The sequence below is a fragment of the Tetrao urogallus genome, assembly GCF_951394365.1.
Source record: "Tetrao urogallus genome assembly, chromosome: 1".
In the NCBI taxonomy this organism is placed as follows: Eukaryota; Metazoa; Chordata; class Aves; order Galliformes; family Phasianidae; genus Tetrao; species Tetrao urogallus.
In genome coordinates this window covers 15739279-15760459 of record NC_136813.1, presented here as the reverse complement: position 1 = coordinate 15760459, position 21181 = coordinate 15739279, and the positions used below count along the sequence as shown (strand labels likewise).

Genomic DNA, 21181 nt, shown 5'->3' with positions numbered 1-21181 from the left:
GCTCCTACAGAACATCTGTTTCAGGGCCCGATTGTCCAACTAAAGGCAGCTGTGTTGCAAACATAAATGAAGGACTGTCTTCTCATTTTCAGCCTAAAATTAATAAACTAAAATACACATGCTTTTTCTTTACTACCAATCTAATTTATTTTGAAAAGTTTATTTCATTTTCCAGAGTTTGTTCTCAGTGCATTTTTTAACAGCAGCTTTGTCCACGTCAGCATCATTTACTAGTAAAATAAGCCATACTCTCATGGTCTCCTGCGAATCTTTTTGCATTTTTTGTACATTTGTCTTGAACATGACTAACTAGCATGTGCACCATGTTTCAGAATCTATTCAGATACATGTCTTGATTTCAGCTTATCACAGAGTTTCAGCATCACAGGATGGCTGAGGTTGGAATGGACCTCTGGAGGTACCTGTCCCAGCCCCTAGTCCAGCAGGGACACCCAGAGCAGGGTGCCCAGGCCCACATCCAGGCGGCTTTGGAAGATCTCCAAGGAAACTCCACAGCCTCCGGGCAGCCCGTGCCAATGCTCTGCCAACCGCACAGCACAGCAGTGCTCCTGCTGTTCATAGAGAGACAACTGGGTGCCACTTTGTGCCCATTGCCATTGTGTGCCCTTTGTGCTGCTGCTAGACATTTCTAGCTCATGGCCATTCTGAGAACAGCAAGAACTTCTTTGTCTTAGTTCCTAATTGTTTCCAAATAATGAGCATATGCTACAAGTATTTGTTACTATTTTCCAGATAAGTGGTATCATGTTTTGTAGAGACGAATTTAATCTCAGTCCTACTACTCAAGCTCCCAAGGTTGCACAGTTCTTCCAAACAGCTTTCAAGCATTTTTTAACTGGCTTTTGACTTGGAAAAGTAAGAAGACAATCATGAAGCAGCAGACGAAATCTGCGTTCTATGTTGTTCTATTGTTTGAAATGCATATCCTGATTTGGGTGGTTAGTCTTTATTTGTTTCTAAGAGAAAATAAGTTATGGTGAAGAAATAGTGTAAATTAATGAAAAATTAGAAATGTTACATGTGCAATTGTTGAACTAAAAAATAAAATGATGTATTTCAAAATAAAGCAAAAATTTCTATTAAAATTTCTGAAAAAATTCTTCAACTTTTTACCATAAAAAGCATGGAAAATTACTGCTACTCTAAGACTATATTATAGTGCAGAAAATAAATTTCTTTGTAGGCAGTAATCTTTGTATTAAGCACTCTTAAAGATCTATAGTAAAAAATGTAGAAATCATAATTTGACCACGAAGGACCTCTAGTGGTATAAATACTTTCAATAAAAAAAATCCTCACAGTTCTGCTTGCTTGAAATTCTGTTTGGAATCACTTCAGCAGTTTCAGATTAAGTTCACCCATGACATTTTGTTTTTCCTTTTGTAGATAAAGTAAAAGCAGAAAGCAGTAATAGTTGTCTGTGTGTGCAGTATAGCATTTCACTTTACTTAGAGCAGATGCTGTCAACATAAAAATTATTTGTTTTTTACCATTACAGACATTACAAAAATAGCATAGAGGAAGAGTTGATCTACTGCAGACACTGAGCAGATGAAGATAGGAGATAGGGCTGTGTCTCATGTGTATGGCTGTGCTAATACTTTTATACCTTCTCTAAACAAAAGCAGTCTCCATCGGTGAGGCAGCAGGAGGGAGCTGTACCACCAGCTCCTGGGCTGCATGGAAGGTGTCCTTGGAGCCACCAGCATGGCTCAAGGCAGCCGTACGGCTGACATCCCAGAATGTGCAGTTGTGGTCACACCTGAGGCGAACACAGAATCGCAGTAAAAGCAGGAGCCTGAAGCAGGACTGCCTTAACGCAAAGTCACGTTTAGATATCTCAGGTTTTTCTGCGTTCATGGCTGTGCTTATCCACAGGCCATAAAACCTTCCACAGGTAGCAAAGTTTATCACACTGTGAATTGAACTTAGTCCCAAAGTCTAACAAATGTACCTGTGAGACACAGCCCACCTAGGCTGATTCCAAGAGAAGAGCTTGACTGGAGGCAAAAGGCAGCAGAGACTCATTTCCCACCTCTGGAGAATCAGCAGATCGCAGATGAGAGAATAGACTGCAACTGTGGAGAGCAGTTGAGACAACATACGCAATGTCTGCTACTTCTGCTTCGGCCCCGCTATCTTATTTGTATTCTAAATTATGTTTCCGCATGACCAGCGTTACCTGACTCATAACTATCACAGCACTGAAGCTAATCTTCACAGACTGATTTCTTGTGGGAGTTGTAGCAGAACCTCTTTTTCACTCATTTTTATTAGGAACCTCGGGTTTGAATCCATCACCCGTGATGCAGGCAGGGTGTCATCAGAAGTCAGCCACTAAAACATGGTGCAAAACGCCACCGGCTCCTCCGGGTGAGCTGCGTGCTTTTTGCTAGGATGTGGGTGGCGGCATCCGGGCTCGATACATCCTTAGGGTGGCACTCGTCGCCAAAGGTGGAGACCGAAGGCCTGGAGGAGCTCAAGGCCGTATAGAAATCTGGGAAAAATCAAAGGGTGAAGGTCTGGGGCAACCACTGGGACTGAAGAAGGATGGGGCTCGGGAAGCCCCACGACAGTCAGGCCAGGCCCACCGCCCCGGCGGGGCCGAGCTCGCTACGGCAGCGAGGCACCGGGAGCTCCCGGCCGAGTCATGCCCCTCCCGGGGGCGGCCCCTCGGCGGGCACAAAGCTCCGCTGGGCGCGAAGCGGCGGCTCCTCCCTTCCTCCGCTCGCAGCTGGGCCGCGTTACCGCGGCGCTCGCTCCGTTCCCGCGCGGCGGGCGCAGGGTTGAGGCAGCGCCGCGCTATGGAGGCCGAGGGAGCCGAGGATGCCGCTCGGGCCGCCGCTGGGGCCGAGGCGGCGCCGCCGCCCGGGACCGCCGCTGCTGCTCCGCGCCGGCTGCTGGCGCTGCTGGGCGACAAGCTGTGCACCTGGTGAGCGCGCGGCCCGCTGCTTCCACGTGGAGCCGGGCTCGCGTCCTGGAGAACGGGCTCGGTAGCGTGGCCGGGCTGCGCTGTGCTCGTGCCGATGGGCTGGGAGCTCTGGGCGGGGAGGTGAGGGCGGGAACGGGAACCGAGGGTCCGGGAATCTCGTGTGCGGAGCCGGAGGTGTGCCGGGTTGCGGGGCTATGGGTGTCATCTCACGTGTCCGCTGATGCACCGTGATTTATTTGTTTATTTTTAATCTTAGCAATTCTGGCTTAGTATTTTTTTTTCTTCTGTTTTCGTCTCTGTCAACTTCGCGGCAAAGAAGGAAAGGGAAACAGGAGGGAAGAAGGTAACAGAACCAAATAGCTGACAGTGCGGAGTCTAGAAGGACTTCCCTTCCTCTCGTCTCTGGAATCAGCTCGGGGCTGAGTCCCACTGATGTATATCGCTTAGCGCGGCAGCGCTGGTGAAGCGCGGAAAAACTGGCGGAAAGCAAGCGGTGCAGGCATGGCACGTGTCCCTGCGCTAGTCAGCGCTGCCTTAGTGAGTGCAGATGGCCTCCTGCCCCCAGCCCTCGGGAGTTTCCGTTCACTTACAAATTCAGTTTGCGTCTGAGGGAGAAAATAAAGAAGTGTCAATTTAAAAAGCTTTTTTGTGGGCTCCGGACGTGCTTTCAGGTAAGCACTACACCGGGCATTCCCTGCTAACAAGGAAGCGCTGGCTCCTGCCAGCATCGTGCTTACAATCCAGAGTGTGATGGCAGGGATGTGCGGGGATTTGTGCTGGTCAAGTACAGACCTATTCTGAAGTGTGAAACCTGCCTCTCTTTTTCTGGTTACAAGTTTTCTGTTCCTCCTGCATTTCAGGAGTGCCCCAAAATACAAGATGGAACTAGCAGGAAGTGCTCAGTAATCTCACAGGTACTGGTGTTGCCAGATGTTGCCAGAGGGCTGTATTGTTTAGTCTGGGTGCTGCTTCAAAGAAAATAGAGCTCTGGCTGTCTTCTCCAAAGGCTTCTCTGTTGCTACTGAATTTTTAATTTTTTTTTCCAGGTGTTTGGAGGCTCTGCCACTTGAGATTTAGAGGCCAGAGTTATACAAACGTTTAATGTATACAGTAGACTAAATGGACTTTGTTGTTTTTCCACTCCAGTTGGTTGCCTTTTACAAATTAATTGATCTCCGTTTCAAAGCAGAACACTGAAACACTGAAAAGGTTGACCTGGAAAAACCTTTTTCTCCTCATAATAATGAAGTAGCTTCATCTTGCACTTGTGTTTCCTGTACCAATTCACATAACTATGCGAGGTTGTTCAAACAAAGTGGTCTCTCTTCTTTCTGTTTCCCTCATTTGGGAAGGGTTCAGTAGCTGAAGCTGAAATGTGAGTAAATGCTCTGTTTGAGGTTGCCAGGCTTGACCTGTTGGTGTTTAACTGGTGACATCAATAAAATTTTTAATTTTGGAAGAGTGGTGTTTTTTTTTTTTTTTTTTTTTTTTTTTTTTTTTTTTTTTTTTTTTTTTTGTGAGGAAGAAGATCACATGAAAATTACAGAGTTTATTAAAATAATAACCAATAAAACCGTTAACAGTGGGCCTATTAGAGGTTCTTGAACTTTCTAATCTATGAACTGAGTATGTTTTTAATGTTTTGATATGCTCTTCCTCTGTGTTTCACCCGGAGCCACAGAGCCACCAGCCCAGTGTTCTCAAGATGCTGAAGGCTGTATGCCAAGTGGCTGGACCAGCAGTGGCCATGGAACACATTGTGCCAAGTTCTCACTTGTTCCAAAAATGTCTCTCAGCTCTTATAGGAATAGTCAGATAGGATGTATGGCCTGATGGTATATCAGTTCGGTTTGGTGATCTTAGACTGTTATTTCCAACCTAAATCAGCCTTGATTCTAAAGGGAGAGATGAAATGATAACTCAATAGCCACTTGCTAAGCGGTTTAAAAAAGCCAAAACAAAAACAAGCAAACAAAAAACCCCCAATAATTTTGGCAACAACAAAAAAAACCCCACACCACCAACAAAAAACAAACTTATAACTAAAAGGCTGTCTCAGACCACTTTGTGTCATCAGAGTCCAGAATGATTTAGTCCTTACCAATGCATTAAAAAAGAAAGACCAATTTCTAGCATGGAAGAGTTAATTATTAATAATGTTTAAAAAACAAAAACAACACGATGAATTATTAAGAATCACATTAATCAATAGCTGTATCATGAAGTGAATGGAAACAGATGTCTTGCATGCATTTTTCTGATAAGAAGTTGTCTTGCAAAATGTAACCAATAGGATTTAAGTTTTACTCTGAAATTTGGCAGAGGGCAAAGCACTTTGGGTAAGGTTGATTTGGGTAAGGTTAATTTGCTGTGTAAATTTGGTGGGCACTGAACTCATACAGCACAAGGAAAGCACTTGAGCACATGTTCCATGTGGGTAGCCTTACCGTGTTGAACTGCTGCTTTGAGCACTGGGAATGTGCTCTTGGTTTCTTGGTTTGAAGAAACTCACTTTGGCATGAAAATCTGTGAGTAGGAGAAAAATAAAGAGAGTGAGGCAGAGACACAGCCTTGCATCCGCCTTCAGTGCTGCAGAAGGGAATGCAGTAGGAGTGCCTTGGCATACATTAACCACATGGCAATCGCTGATGTGGCAGCCACCAAGCGAGCAGCTCTGCAGGTTCTGGGCCTGCTGCTCTTCCCACTGTAACAATGGGAGAACATAATTTCCTGAGTGCTTCAAGCTGGAGAAACTTAGTTGTTAGGATAGCTGAGGGTCAGCCCTATTGAGAACCAGGCTGGTTTTGGTAACTGGTGGTTGAAGCTGATCAGTCATTAGCAGATGTGTCAGCAGATTTTCTTCTTGCCAGGTTATTATCCAGTGTGCCAAAATGCTGCGTATGGAGACCTCTGCTCTAGAGAAGTGCAGGTGTTTGGGAGATGTGAGGGCTGCCTCTTGCAGAGCCTGTGAGAGTGTTGACCATCTTGACTCAGCTGAGGCCCATGTTGAACAGGCCCAGACCTGCAGGGTGCTCCTGCCTGTGCTGCTGGAACCATGTTTCCCATTGCTCCTGTTCACCATGTTATTCCTCCTCCATACTGTAGTGAGACTTCTCCTCATTGCCTATGGGGTGGCAACAGGAGAGCTGGGAGCAGTGTTCAGCTTCCTGGAGGGAGGAGGGAAATCTCATCTTTGAAAATTTAGCTGGCCTGTGTTATGTTCTGAATGGTGCCGGGTGGCTTGAGTTCTTCAGGTGAACGTAAAAAGACATTTCTGCATCAGTCAGAAGGAATGGCCAGGATGTGTGCCAGATCTTTGCTCATATGTTTACCAAGTGATACAGTCAGATCTTTGCCAGAATAAAAAGTAATCCAGTATTACGGAAGTAGAGTAGCTTCACAGATTTTTTTTGCTTTTTATTTCTTTTTGTCAGCAGTCGCTCCTTATGTAGGTGTGCTTTACAGCAGCGTGTACAGTTAATTCTGTGCTACGAAGTAGCTATGAAAAAATTCTAGCTGAAACATGGGAAACACGGTCTCTCCTTACTTCAGCATTGAAAGTGCTGAAGATGAAACTGCTTGTTCAAGCACCAGAATGAGGCATTCACACTTGACAGTCTTACAAGGTTGTCACAAGATAAACTGACAGTGTGGATGTGCACCATTACTGGGGTGCTCAAGGCGAGCTATAGCAGAATGTAGTACTTGTCTGTCTTGGAAGTAAAGTACCGCTGGGCTCACAGAGATTTGCTGTCTCATCTAAGAGGGTTTGGAGAAAAATGTGTTTAGCAGCAGTTAAAGTCAGGTGAACTCTGAGATCAGGCTGAACTGAAAATGAATTTCAATTCAAACTGCAGCAACTGCAGCAAATTTCAGCGCAAAGAAGTCATGTTGCATCCAAAGGGAGGCATGGTTTGAGTTGGCTTTGACTCCCCAGAGCACACCCTTCTTGTAGATGACATTGGCAGCTGGATTGCACGTTGTAGCTGGATCACACTGTAGCTGGATTGCGCATCATAGCTGGGTTAGCTGGTGATTACTACATTCAAGTGACACGTTAGAAAAAAAACAAGTGGTATTACTTTCTGGTAGTGTATCTGGAATGACTTGCCTTGTGTTGTCAGTGGAGGGCTGTGGGCACAGGGTAGATGTAGAATCCTAATGAGATGCTCTTTCCTTTCTTAATTACTCCATAGGAACAAATTTGCTGCGTTGTGCAGCCAGATAAATTGTCATTGGTAGTCTTCAGAGTAAACAAATTTAGAGGTGGACAAACCCATGCAGGCAATGCAGCACTGAGGTGATCTCGCTGTACATTGCTTGTGAGTGTGCAAGCAGTAAGGTGGTAGGACTCTGCATAGCTTCAGTGGCAGGAAAAGGATATACAGCAAGCTTTGCATGGCTTTCTGTGTAGGGACATGAAGGTTAGTCACTTCATACTATGGGAGGAACTGCTATTGAAAGAGCATGAGATTTTCTTTTCCCCTAGCTGTGAATTGCACTTTAGAAGATAGCGTGATTGTTGGCACAGATGTGCTCTTAACTCCATCATCAGCTGCACCAGAATGTAATCAATTGTAGCAGAAAAAATCCACAGTAAGTATTGATGTTTTTGTATTTCCATAGCACTGCTCATCTTAGGGACTCAACTCACTTGCAAAGGCTCAAATCTTCTGAGATAATTGTTGTGCCACTCTTCACACAGCAGATTCCTGATGACCAAAGTTGAGATGAGGCAGTGGAGAACAGGAGGTGTAACTCAGAATGCGCGTGTCAAAATGTGATGAGAATAGATCATTGGGCTGAGCCTGCCCAGCTGAGTTGAGTGGAGATGCTTGCAGCATACTGCAGTCTTTATTAGCTGATTTGGACCAGCCTTACCAATTTTTGCTGGCTGTTGTGTGGTCGAGACCTTCAGTATAGACACAATGCTGCTTGCTGGTGAAGTGAAAGAACATCAATAGGCAGTAAAAAAAAAAAAAAAAGTATCAATCTATAAAATGGCTTTTTCCCTGTAAAATAATTAATGAATTGGAATGTTTAATTCTAAGCTTACTTTGTTGTCTTTCATATTTACAGGCATATTTTGAAAACAATCCTCCTGGGCCAGATGCTGTCCTTGTTTATCTGTGGGACTGCTGTTACAAGCCAGTACCTGGCAGAACAGTACCAAGTCAATACTCCAATGTTTCAAAGTTTTATCAACTATTCTTTACTTCTTCTAGTTTATACAACAATGCTGGCATTTAGGACTGGTATGTAAAATGTGGGATGAAAGAATCTGCTTCCTTTTTTTTTTTTTCCCCACAGTTTGAAATTACAGAACTTACTCAATACTTGGCCTAGTTTTTGTAAAGATCCTGCTGAAATTACCGCCATGCAATAACACATGGGAGTGAATTGCATTGTTAAATGTGCATGTAACTTGCTTTCACTTCATATTTGTTTTATATTGTTCTTTTTTATTTCAAGTCCTGTGTCGTATTAGGGGAAAATTGGCATTGTAAAAAAAATTCTTAGCAAGAGTCTGTTTAATATGGTTGCTATACTGTATTAATTTACTCTTTAAACATTCTAGTTTATATATGTATATATATCTTTGAAACAGTGTCTCTGCTTTTCACCATTTCTATGGTCTTCTCTCTGGCTATATTGTACTTTTGTTATACTTTCCTTAAGCAGAGGCAACCCAAATTCAGCATCACAGTATTGCTTACACTTCTTAAAAGAAAGATTCCTGTGCAGTATTTGATTGGAAAGAAACACACTGACTGCTGCTCTTTTCTAAACAGGCGGTGACAGTCTTCTTCAAATTCTGAAGCAGAGGTGGTGGAAGTATATTTTTTTGGGACTGGCTGATGTTGAGGCCAATTACATGATTGTAAAAGCCTACCAATACACGACTCTCACGAGTGTTCAGGTAAGGACTATCTCTATTTTGAGCTGCTGCTTTGATTGCGGTTTTGGACTCATTTCTGAAATGAGATTCATAGGACAGACATGGAAGCTATTTAAACCTGAAAAAGCCTTTCAGGATCTATTTTCTCTGCAGTACAGAGAAGAGCATTCTGCAACATTTCCAGGAAGCAGAGAAAATTGGCTGATATTATCCATTGCCAACTCTTGAGTTGAACTCTAATTATTTTGATAGAAAGCACTTCTAAGAGTTTGCTGACAGCCACTCAGGGTTTTTTTTTCATGACACAGTGTAAAGATTTTGGACCAGATAACACTGGCTCAGCTTGAGCTCTGAGTATGATGGGAGTGAGGTAGATCAGCCTGGAAGCAGTGGGAAGCTTTGCAAGATGTAACCCCACGTGTGAGGACATATTGGAAGTCAGCTGGTGTTTCTGAGCATGCAGTGAAGAGCCAGTGCTATGGCTTTTGGCTGTGGCAATTCAGAACTCTCTCTATGAGATGGGAGGGAGGTCAGTATGCCAAAATATCAGTCAATATTCATGTCCTCAGGAGTGCCAGTGCTTGATACTTCATTGCTGCACTGGGACACATTTGTTCTAAAATAACAGCAAGACTGTGGTGGCAGTTTTTGCCACGCTCCACAGACATGAACTATGTCTGCCAGGACAAGGGAGGGGACAGTGCAGAAGCAAGAATGGAGGGTGGCAGCCTATGCCTGCTTTTAACAGTGGTGAACCTGTGGATCAGGTCCTGGCCCCATTTACCTAAATAAAGGCATAATATATCATACAAAATCAGCTGTTAGTTGAAAAGGAATGTGTAGGTATCACTGTTCTTGAGTCAAAGTAACAAAAGTTAATATTTAAAAGAAATATCTATAAAGCAATGAACACCTGTGGTGTAGGCTTCCTTTAGAGAGCTGTGGTAGTGTTTTCTTGTACTGTTGAAGGAACAGTAATGTGCCTTAGGGGTTATTCTTGTCGCATTGCCACTTCATAATTAGGTATTATGGCTCATTAAGTCTTTAATTTACTTACAAATAATGCCTCAGAAATTACAGACTTAAGAATGGTATGTTTCAGGCTCAAGATCAGGCTAAGCTGATCATTGAGATGCTGTTTGATCATACACTTTACAGCTGAAAAAGCCGGGACTTTGATCCTTCTCAGAAGTGGTGAAGTGTTCCCACGATATCTTTCATAGTCAGAAGAAAGAGTAGATACAGTGGGTCATCGAGTCCAATTGCCAGATTCAAACATTTACTAGATGTGCATGTGAGAACCTCCAGACTGCTGCTTCAAGTGCCAGTTCAGTAACTGTGAATTTACTGTAACTACCAGCTGCAGTCAGGTTTCTTGCACATTTTCTGAAGTCACGGGGTTGAAATGGGATTCAAGACAAAAAAGCCTGCAGTTTACTCCCATGCAAAGCATTTGCTGTCAGCAGCCAGCACCTTCTGCAGTTACATTAGAATCTGTGGTTCCGAGCCTCTGGCTTCAGTAGTGGCTGTAAGTGGAAGCTCAGAGTGTGTAAGAGCAAAGCAGGAGTATTCAAGACTTTCCTGAATACAGTTTAATTACTATAAAAATGGTGGCTGGCTGGAGCTTTCCCTTAGCTTTATCTTTTTGTTTAAATGTAGGTTTCCGCTCAGCAAGGGACTTCCATGTGTTTTCACACAAACACAGGAAAAAAACCAAACCACTTGGTTTTCCTTTAGTTATGAAATGCTAGCATTGCAGGGAGGGGTTGGAAAAATTTTTAGAGATAATATCAGGATGGCAACTTCCCTTTCTCTGTAAATACAGAAAAAGACTTTGGTGCACAGCTGGAACTCCTGCTGGGCTGTGGCTGAGACTTCCTCAGTGCTGGTGTGCTCCAGGCTGGAGAGAGGACGTGGCTGTATTGCTGTCTGACCATGTATTTCATAGCAAAACTAGAAGTGGTGCAGCTATGGTTTTGTGTTGCCAAAGTTATTAGGCACAACTAGCATTTTCTCTGTTGATAATTCAGGTGGAGAAATTTTATAGGTAGAATATCAGTTTGTGGAAGAGTATGAACCTTCACAGGAGAAAATCCAGGCTGGAAGCTTGGCTTTCAGCAGGAACCTGCCTGTTGGGAACCATGGGGGAGAGTGTGCAGGCTAAGCTGCTTAGCTTTAGTGCTGGAGCCAGCAGCTATAACAAACCAGTGACCTCCTGCAGTCCATGATAATTGATTAACCATGTATTAAAACATCTTTTAATGATTTACTCACTCTACCCTTAAAACCTTCCTATGAGCAGTGTGGCCAAAACCTGGCTTGGGTCAAAACACTCATAAATCAAATCAAGATGTTACTGTTTTTTTTTCCCTCCTGTGTGAAAATACAGGCTGGAATTGAGTAAGGTGAGTTTGCTGAGGCTCTACTGACAGTAGTAGTCAGTACCACAGTACTGCCATAAATGTCATAAAGTCTGAATAAATAAACTTCATTCTTTTAAACAGTTCTACTGACACAATTCATTGTGATGGTGTTTCTGCTGTGCACCTCTGTAATCTTGATCCTGTGCAGGTGAGAGCGTTTTCTACCAAAGAGCTCTGTAATGTGGTAGATGAAAAACAGGCGAGATCAGTACATGGAAATCAGATACGTTTTTTCTGAGTGTAACTGCCCCTGAAACAGATTGCCAGCGTGTGTTCTTCATCATTTGATGACTGGATGTGATGGCTGCAAGTCCACTAACAGGGATGCTGCAGCTCTACAACATGTTATTGGTCTGGATGCAGCAATTTCCTATCTGATGTTACCAAAAGAGATCATGGCTGATTATTTACTTCTTCCTTACATCAATTTTTCTTTTTTTTCCCCCAAAGGTTTTGATTCCATTCTCTGTTTGAGTTGGAAAACAGCTTGGAAGTTAGAAAGCTGCATGGTAACATCTCAATAAACAGGGAAGCAAAAGCTTACTTATTAACAGAGATGTCTACTCTTGGGGAGATGTGTGTGAAAACATTTTTTTAATTAGTATTTTTGTAGTATTTCTTCACAAAGAAATTCCTATTTCAGAGAAGTCTTTGTTTAAGACTGTGCTTTCAAATACATTTCAGAATTGATTCAGAACAGAAGTGGAAAATCTTGATTCATGAGAGCTGAACTGTACTTGTTGGTGAAACAGATAAATGACTCTTCTTGATACTTGTCAAAAAAGTCAAAGTAGGGGGAAGTGCCAGAAAATCACAGGGCTTTTTGTTGTCGTTGAGTTTGTTTGTTTCTTTGTTTTGTGTTTCGAGCCCAGACAAAAGGTGAGATAAAGTGCAGAAACAGAGTGAAGTTGCCCTGAAATACATGATAGGATGTATTACAACTTGTGTGGTTCTGAGGTCTGATGATACAGCCTGGGCAAACGCCTGTTCCTTTATGCAGACCTCTCAAGCTGGACAAGCTGGAAACAGTCCAAAGAACAGAGACAAATAGGTGGAAGGATTAGAGAGCGCTATTAGGGTTTAATCTGTAACAACCTCTTTCATGCTGTACTGGTAAGGCTTTAATATTTGTAGCTATGAAAGTTCAAGCTTGCAAGGCTTTATTGAGTCTGTTTTGTTAAAATCCTTATGGGCAGTGGCTGAACTAATGAGCACAAGAGTATGGTGGTAGGTAGAAGCTGGCAAAAGCTGACCATGGAAGGACTGCTGGCTCTTGCCTTTATTCGTAATGCCTCAGCCATGGCTGCAGTGACGTGGACCCCATCCTTTGCATTGATTTTAGGAAGCCAGGTTTTAAGGGTTTAAGACTAATTTGTGAACAGGCTTTGGAAGGCTAACTACATGTTCTGCTGTAAACTGGTCTCTAAAGTACAGCACTCAACTGAGGCAGGTCTGAAAATCCACTTCATTTTTCTATAGTCAAATTAGGAAACAATGTCTATTTTGTTAATTAAATATTGAACCAATTATGATTAGCTGAATGTTCTTGATATTAGTTGGTTATCCTGGAACATTATGTCCATTTAATGCTGCTACCCATTTTTCTGCATTAAATATACAGCTAACTCTTGCTTATTTTTTTCCACTGCGACAAGGGAGAAATGAGTATAGCACAAGTGAGGCAAAGGTGTGTAAGATTTTAGGAACACACAGGGAGGAAGTAATGAAGAAAGAAAACAGAAGCCAGTGTCACTGCTTGCCATGGAGTGCAGACATCCTTGAACTTAAAATCTGCTCAGGGCAATTTCTGCAAACACATCCAAAATGCTTCTGTGCTCCTGCTTTTGTGTGTGTTTGCTGTTGTGGCACGGACAAATCACAGAATTACCTGTTTCTGACTGAGAGTCAGCTTTAGCAGAGTAATGAACTGAAAAAGCATTGAATTGTACATAATTTTAGGAAGCTGGGAGGTTGAGAAGCTGACTTAAGGAAGCTGCTTTTCTCATCTTGTTCTCCTTTCACTGATTTTGCACATGCTTTTCAGCACCTTACAATGCTTTTTGGTAAGATCCACTTGAAGACAAAAAGGAAAGGAAAAGAGAAGAAAAGGAAAGAAGAGAAAAGGAAAGGAAAGAAAAAACCTGCAGATTTTTGCCTTATTTGCCTTGCCTTATTTTTGCCTTGGTGTAACATTGGATCATCTGTATCCTTCAGCACTTTTGGACTTTAGCACTGTGTAAATGCATCCCAAACTTTAATCACAGATTTGAGGAGTGAAAGATGAGCTAGACAAAACATGGAGGGGTAAAAAAGGGAGTCAGTGAACAACCTCCTTGTACTGGTGTCACAGGAAGCGGCGTGGCTTCAGTGCAATGTCCTAGCACTAATTTGTGAAGCTGCAGGAATTTATTAGATCCATCACTGCAGGTGTTTCCAGATCAGTGAGTTTTTTCCTAGAGGCAATGCCCACCAGCCTCTCCTCACTTTTGAAATGCATTTTATGATAAGATGTGGGTGTGATCCCTCCTGCACTGAAATGAATCCACAAGGGTTGTTTTGTGTCTTTCAGTAACATCTGGTTGTGATGGAAAATAAAATCCTGAGCATTTGTTTTCAGGATAGAGAAATCCAGATTTGGAGTAGCCTTCTAATCAAAATCATTTCTGTGCACACAGCTACTGGATTGTTTTGGGATTCCTGTGCTGATGGCTCTGTCCTGGTTCATTCTCCGTGCAAGGTACCGGCTGATCCATTTCATTGCGGTTGCTGTCTGCTTGCTGGGTGTCGGAACGATGGTGGGTGCTGACATTTTGGCAGGGAGGCAGGACAGTGAAGGTAAGGAATTCTGTATTGTGCAGGGAAAAATGGGGTCGTGGCTTCCACAGTGGGCTAACTTGCAAAGGAGGAAGAGAAGCAAATGCAGGGGGAAGGGTGTAGCTTTCTTTTAAAAATGAAGAAAACACATTGCTATTTGAATTTCTTCTCCAAGAAGGCCCTTTTAACTGGGGTTAAAAGGGAAACACTGGTGCTACATTTCATTCATTGCTGTTTATCAGACCTGATGAAAAGACTTATTCCTGAAGGCTTGTTCATTTCATATGTGAGATGGTCTGAGAAAAGATGCCTTCTCTCCCTACAGACTTCATCTTATTTGCACTCTGTCAGCCTATGAGCAGACTTTTCTAGTGTGCAGTTTTCTATGTGCGTAAAAAGCAGGATAGGAAACTGTTGTTACCATGATCAGGCAGTGTACGGCTAAGCCTTGTTGGCATTATTGTGGGACCTCTGCTTTAGGTAAGGTAGAAAGATAAATTCAGGTTAAGCTTTAATTCTGTGTGACACAAATATCTTGGCCCTAAGGGAGACAAATGCTCTTTACCTGCAGGGCACCTGAGCATTACTCAGTGACTTGCTTGTTGTTACTGTTGGTTGCCTTCATATTGCAGATCTATCTTTGCAGTGATCGCCAACTGGCTTAGGGAAGGAAGTTTGAAATCAATTCAAGGTTTTAAACAACAGCAATTGCCTTGCAGAATGGCTGATCCGTGATGGCATTTATTGATAACGGTTGTATTACAGGGAGTCCCACTCGCATGGTACACACACATCACAGCATGACACGTGTGCCACCCATCTACAGTACCTACTTTAGATCTGCCATAAACCTGAAACTCAGTCCAGGTGCCACTCAAATGAACAGATGCATTTTTGCCTTACAGCAAAATCAGGGGTGATACTCAGAAAAGTGTAGAGCATCTCTAATCTGTACTTTTCTCCAGTTTTTCTGCCTAATGTTGGCAGAAGCAGGACTGGACCACACTGTACAGCAGTGGCTTGGTAAGTGTCATGCTCAGCTCCTTCCAGATTATGCCAGAGGTATGAGCAGTTAGCAGAGTCAGCCAGCAACCTGCTTGCACACAGACATTTCCTTACCCCCTGCTTGCTAAGAAAATAGATACTAGAGATACATTTGCTTGTCTATTTAAGGAAAGTTGTTTTTAAAAAAGTATTTGCAGCATTGCCCTTATTGTGGATTAATATTTCTGTACAGGAAGTGACGTGGTGATTGGAGATGTCTTAGTTCTTCTGGGTGCTTCTTTGTATGCCATATCTAATGTGAGTGAGGAATACATTGTGAAAAATCTGAGCAGAGTCGAGTTTCTAGGAATGGTGGGCTTGTTTGGGACTATTATCAGCGGTCTGCAGCTGTAAGGATCTAATATTTATTTTAAAACTAATTAAGACTATTCTACAGATGATTGCTTGTCTTCAATGAAATTACGTTGTTAAATTAATTCTTTGTTGCCTGTCCATTTGGCCTACATGGGACTCCTATTTGAATTTTATTTTTGTGGCTGGTCAGCATTCACTTTACATCCTTTTTGTTTGTTCTGCTGTTACTACAGCAATTCTAAAGCTCAACTCCTGCAACTGAATAGGTATGATACTTGGCTTTATTTTGAATTTGGTTGACCTTCATGAGGACATGCAGTACACTGAGGACTGCTTGCAGGAACGTATTTCTTAATGGCTTTTCCCTGTGGAAAGGTTTAGGAGGTAATCGTTAGAGGTCTTCTGTATTAAACTTTGGTTTAAAATAAAGCCATGGATACTCTTACAAATAACCCTAACAGACCACATGCACTTAAGCCTAACTAATTAATTTTATGTTCTTAATTTCTCATCATTATAGTTAATGATTTCCTCAAGTGGTGTATGAAATGAAAGTAAATCTCTGAAGGATGAAAAAGTCTGAGAAGAAGGCATAAGAATTAAATAAAAGTGCTCTTCACTTTCAGGCACTTTAGTTTTCGAGTCTTTTTTCAGGCTTTTTAGATGTTGGAGTTAGTGCCATTCAAAAACATTTTAAACATAAATTAAAGGATTGCAAATCAAAATGTTTCTTATATATTCTGCTCATTAACTTCTCTACTTAAACCAAGTAGGTGTGTTTGTTTATTCCTTTTTTACTTGTTATATCTTTTCTCTAATTTTAGAGCCATTCTGGAGCAAAAGGATATAATGAAAATTCAGTGGAACTGGAAAATAGGTATGTGTGTAGCAAAAGGATGTTTCAGAACACTGAAAAAATGATAATCATTTAGATTTGACATGCTGATGTTTTCATTTGCTTTCTCTGAATTTTAAGCAACATTCTTATTATATTGTCACAAATTTATTTTCTGTAAACTTTGAAGCACTCAGCAAAGACACAAGGTGTGCAGCATTGAACGTGGAAATTTGAGTTCAGATTTTGCGTTTTCCTTATAAAAGTCCAACTCACTTAATTACAAACATGTTTGGCCTTGGAAATTTGCAAGAACATTTTTCTGTTGTCCTTCCTACGTGAAATACTGGGAGGACTGGTTTTGTGACTCATTTCGATCTCAACAGAACTGCACATTATTAGGAAATGTGATTCTAAATGTCTTCAGACAGCTGCTGTGTTACGTAGGGAAGAACAAGCACAATCTTGCATAGATACAATCATCTTTGCAATAGTGGGTGGTCTTGGAAAATAAGTATTTTGTTGCTTTTTTCTTAAATTTACATTTCCTTATATTTTAGCAGTCCTTATTCTGAAAGATAACCGTGTAGAGTTTTGAAACATCTGAAGAATGTCAGTGATCTGTAAGATTATTATTCTCTGCCTTAGAAGTAAATTGCCATTTTGTTTTTCAGCATTACTGTTCATAGTATTTGCCCTTTGTATGTTTGGGCTGTACAGCTTCATGCCAGTGGTGATTAAAGTTACGAGTGCAACCTCGGTCAACTTGGGCATTCTTACTGCAGACCTCTACAGTCTTTTCTTTGGACTCTTCTTGTTTTACTATAAAGTAAGTAATTTCTCTCACTACAGTTAATGTTTTTATTCCAAAAATATAGATAAAACATTTTATGAGCCCTTGAACGATTGTTTGCAGTTGTAAATTTCTGTATCAGTCATCATTGACAGATGTCAGTCAGGACTCACAGTTAATTACCTAGCATTGCATCATTAGGCAGTTAAGTGATTTTTTAGAAACAATTTCATGCTTCATGGGCTGTGTATTCATTGAGAGATAATAATAATTTCCCAAGGTAAATGGTAGAGTTTTTGCCATACTCCCTGTGCGGAGCTCTGTGGTTGATTTGGTTCATCTCTGCAAGCATCCAAAGAAAGGGTTTGCATCTGACTGTTCTGAAAGAGTAGCAGTTTGGCTTGATCTCCATAAATCAACATTTTCTTTTAAAAACGTAATGTGTTCATTACAAACATAACAAGGAGAGGACTCGAGTTCTTAGCACTGCTGAGGAGTAACTAAAGGAATTGAAAAAAAGCAAAACAAGCAGATAAATGTATTATTCTGATTGCTGTCCAAAAGGCAATTACATTTTCTGCTCTCTGAAATACTTTTTGTAATGCTTGTTCAAGCTTATTGACAGTGCTGAAAATGTTTCATCCCACCCAACACTTTCCATCCAGAATCATTGTGGGAACATAGCAAATTACAGCGATTGGAGTAATTAAATCAGTTGCTCAGTGACTAGAGGGGCTCAATGAGAAGCTTGTGAACTTTGCTTAAATTACTTAATTTGTATGTGGTTACTTTCTCTTCAGCATTATGGACAACCAGTTTTGGAATGGTAGGACCCAGTGACAACTAGATGTTAATTTTCAAGGGGACTCTTACCTCAGTTTTCCTCTATGTTTTGGGTTCCAAAATTTGCTCCAAACTGCTCAAAACTACAGAGCATCCATCGTAAATGAGTATAGAAAATGAACTGTACTTACATTTTAAGAATTAAAAATATCCTTTCAAAGTCACTTCCAAAAATATATTTTGGAAAGTACAAATTTGTACCTGTGTTTAGAAGCAATGAAGTAGCCAAAAAAGGGAGCGATAATAATGCCACAGCCCTCAAGAGATGTCACCTGTGGCCTTCAAACATTTGTGTTGAATAAACTCCTTTACAGAGAGTATACTGAAAATGCAGGTGCTGGATGGAGTTACAGTCCTCCGGTAATACCTCAAGTATTCTTTCAGCTTGGTATTGAATAAGGAGATATGACCTATATGGACTAAAATCAGAATCTGCTCAAGGATGGGTTAATTCTCAACAGTCTCTGGAATCATCAGCATCAAGTGCAGCCACTTCTTTGTGCACGCTGTGAGAGGGGTCTGGCAGTGACTGAATTTCCCACCACAAGCGTATGGTGACATTCAGTCACATCCTTAGATTCTACCCTGGAAAAGCTCTGCAGATGCTGTGACACAGACTGAAGGAGAAGAGCAGATATCACAAGGTCAGGGTGCTTTAGCTTGCTTTTCTGTTTGTGTGGTGATTTCCAGGGATTCCCTAGTCAAGTGATTACCAGCTAGGATTTGGAGTGACTTAATTTTGGTTCCCTCTGTCTCTTTTGGATCAATCTTCTGCTATTTCAGCTCCATTCACTTCATCCAGCTTTGCTGCTTGACTAATATAACATGTTTTTCAAGGAAATATTAGGAAGCTGATGAGATTCCTGGCCTGCATTAGAAATAGTGTGGCCAGCAGGAGCAGGAAGGTAATCATCCCCCTTTACTCAGCACTGGTGAGGCTGCACCTCCAGTATATGTGTTCAGTCTTGGGCTCCTCACTACAGGAAAGATGTTCAGGTCCTGGAGCATGTCCAGAGAAGGGCAACAAAACTGGTGAGGGGTCTGGAGCACAAACCTTATGAGGAGCGGCTGAGGGAGCTGGGATTGTTCAGTCTGGAGAAGAGGAGGCTCAGGGGAGACCTCATTGCACTGTACAACTTCCTGAAGGGAGGTTGTGGTGAAGAGGGATTTGGCCTCTTCTCCCAGGCAACGAGCAGGACATGGGGAAATGGCCACAAGTTGTACCAGAGGAGGTTTAGGTTGGACATAAGGAAGAACCTTTTCTCTCAGAGAGTGGTCAGGCACTGGAATGGCTGCCCAGGGAGGTGGTGGAGTCGCCGTCCCTGGCAGTGTTCAAGAGGCAGCTGGACGACGTGCTGTGTGACATGGTTTAGTGCTAGTGGTGGCAATGGTGATGAGGAGACGGTTGGACTAGATGATCTTGTAGGTCATTTCCAACCTTGTGATTCTATGATTCTATGATTTGGGTACGTTTTGGAGTTTGGCAGGCTGTGTTGAAAGTAGAAAGTATTGCAACCTACCGTAGGGAACCTGCTTTAGCAGGGAGTTGGACTAGATGATCTCCAGAGGTCCCTTCCAACTGCTACAATTCTGTAGTTCTCTGAAGATGCGCTATGTCCATCATCCCACTTCTTAATCTGTGGTTTGGCAGTGGCAATGCAGAAGATCTTAACAAACTTGATGAAAAAGTGTTCTTGGCTGCATATAACTTCAGCACTTTGTATTACTGAATCTGATATATGAAGAAAGCATTTATTTTCCTTTCAAGATAGATGAATCTTGGCAGTTGTTAGACTTTGAGTGGGCAAGTGAGTGATAGTGAATCAAATGTGTGACGTACCTCAGCAGTCTGTGACCTTATCTCACACACTAACTCCTCACTTGCAGTAAAGCACCCAGACACCCACCTTGTAGAAGGTGCCACGGTCATCCTCTCTTCAAGGACTTGCTGAATGTAGGGAGGAAACCAGTTTTGGTTCCACTTGGCTCTGCAGATGGTTGAGCTGTGCAGAGAGCCAGATGCTCTGGTGAATTGCAGGAGGGAGACGTTCATTTCTTGTCAGGAGGTAAAATACTTGTGATAACTGAAATTCTCTGGGGAGCAGTGTTCTAGCCTTCACATGTATAAAAGCTTCCCTTAGGTATCACCACAGTTAGGGCCATTTATTCTTTCTGTTGAAAATCATAGATATTCCCTGCCCAACAGTACTGAGGAGGAGGTGCAGAGGAAAACAGCAGCTTATTGGTAAATAGAGTTGGTGAATTTTGATTTCCAGACTTGAGTATAGAGCATGATGATCAAGTTTATTAATATATGTCTAAGAGAAAGGGTGGCTTTTGCCTTCTTAAAAGAAGGTAGTGTTTGCACCTTTTTGCATGACAAAAGACTTAACACATCTTTTTCCTCTGCCAGTTTTCAGGTCTTTATATCCTGTCCTTTGTCATCATCATGGTGGGCTTCATCCTGTATTGCTCAACTCCAACTCAGACTGCAGAGCCCACCACCGTGCCACAGCCACGCAGTGCTGGCTTGGACAATGCTGCTCTGAAGCTTGATGAAAATGACAGCGAAACGCCAGCTCTAACTGTACAGTTTACGAGAGGAGAATCCGTGGTGGTCAGCACTGATTGAAAAATGGCAGCATTTCAAAACAGAGCTTTTATTTTATTGCCAAAATTTCCTTCAAATATTAATCTGGAGAACTGTTCTACTGCCAGAGCGTATGTTGTACTGGGCTGTTTTTAATGCACTGAATAAACTTTTTAAGGCCAGATCCTCAGTTAGTGAAACTATATTGATTTTCTCCTGCAGAGAATCTGGCCCTTGAAGAAGACAGAGTAATATTTATGTGGAGTCTCTACAAGGTGAGAGACTGTTATTTTTAAATGCTTAATTAGCTTAGCAGCAAATGCTTGGGGAGAAAAACTAAGCCAAAGAAAGTACTCAGGTCACTAAATGGAGTAGATGTGCTTTATATTTCATTAGGGACCTAAATCTGCAAGGTGCCATCTGAGGGCTGCTGGTTCCCACATCTCAGTGCCAGGAACCCTCGGTGTCTTGCAGGAGCATGGGATCTCATGGGATCTGGTGCTGTAAGACATGTTATGTGCACACACCTTCCACGTGCTGATGGACCTTATTTGTCCACTGGAGGCATTTGCGTCTTACATTCCAGCTAATGTTTGTCTCTTCATATTGCTGCATTCTTTGTTGCAGCTGGGGCTGCAGCAGAGAACAAGTATTTTATTTTCTATTTTATTT

The 21181-nt window shown here is 42.2% G+C and overlaps 1 protein-coding gene across 2 annotated transcripts; it reads left to right on the top strand.

Moving 5' to 3' along the window:
* Positions 1-2903: 2903 nt before the first annotated feature.
* Positions 2904-20551, top strand: SLC35F2 (solute carrier family 35 member F2; the record flags this gene model as incomplete). 2 transcript variants are annotated; one of them, XM_079547778.1, is made up of 8 exons in its annotated part: positions 2904-2953; positions 8033-8208; positions 8746-8873; positions 13951-14110; positions 15327-15483; positions 16273-16325; positions 16958-17112; positions 20333-20551. In XM_079547778.1, exons 2-8 carry the CDS (start codon positions 8064-8066, stop codon positions 20549-20551), a joined length of 1017 nt encoding a protein of 338 aa, XP_079403904.1. In that variant the 5' UTR covers positions 2904-2953; positions 8033-8063. The 2 variants fall into 2 exon arrangements, with proteins under 2 accessions (XP_079403904.1, XP_079403903.1); XM_079547777.1 differs by lacking the exon at positions 2904-2953 and adding an exon at positions 3835-3967.
* Positions 20552-21181: the final 630 nt, after the last annotated feature.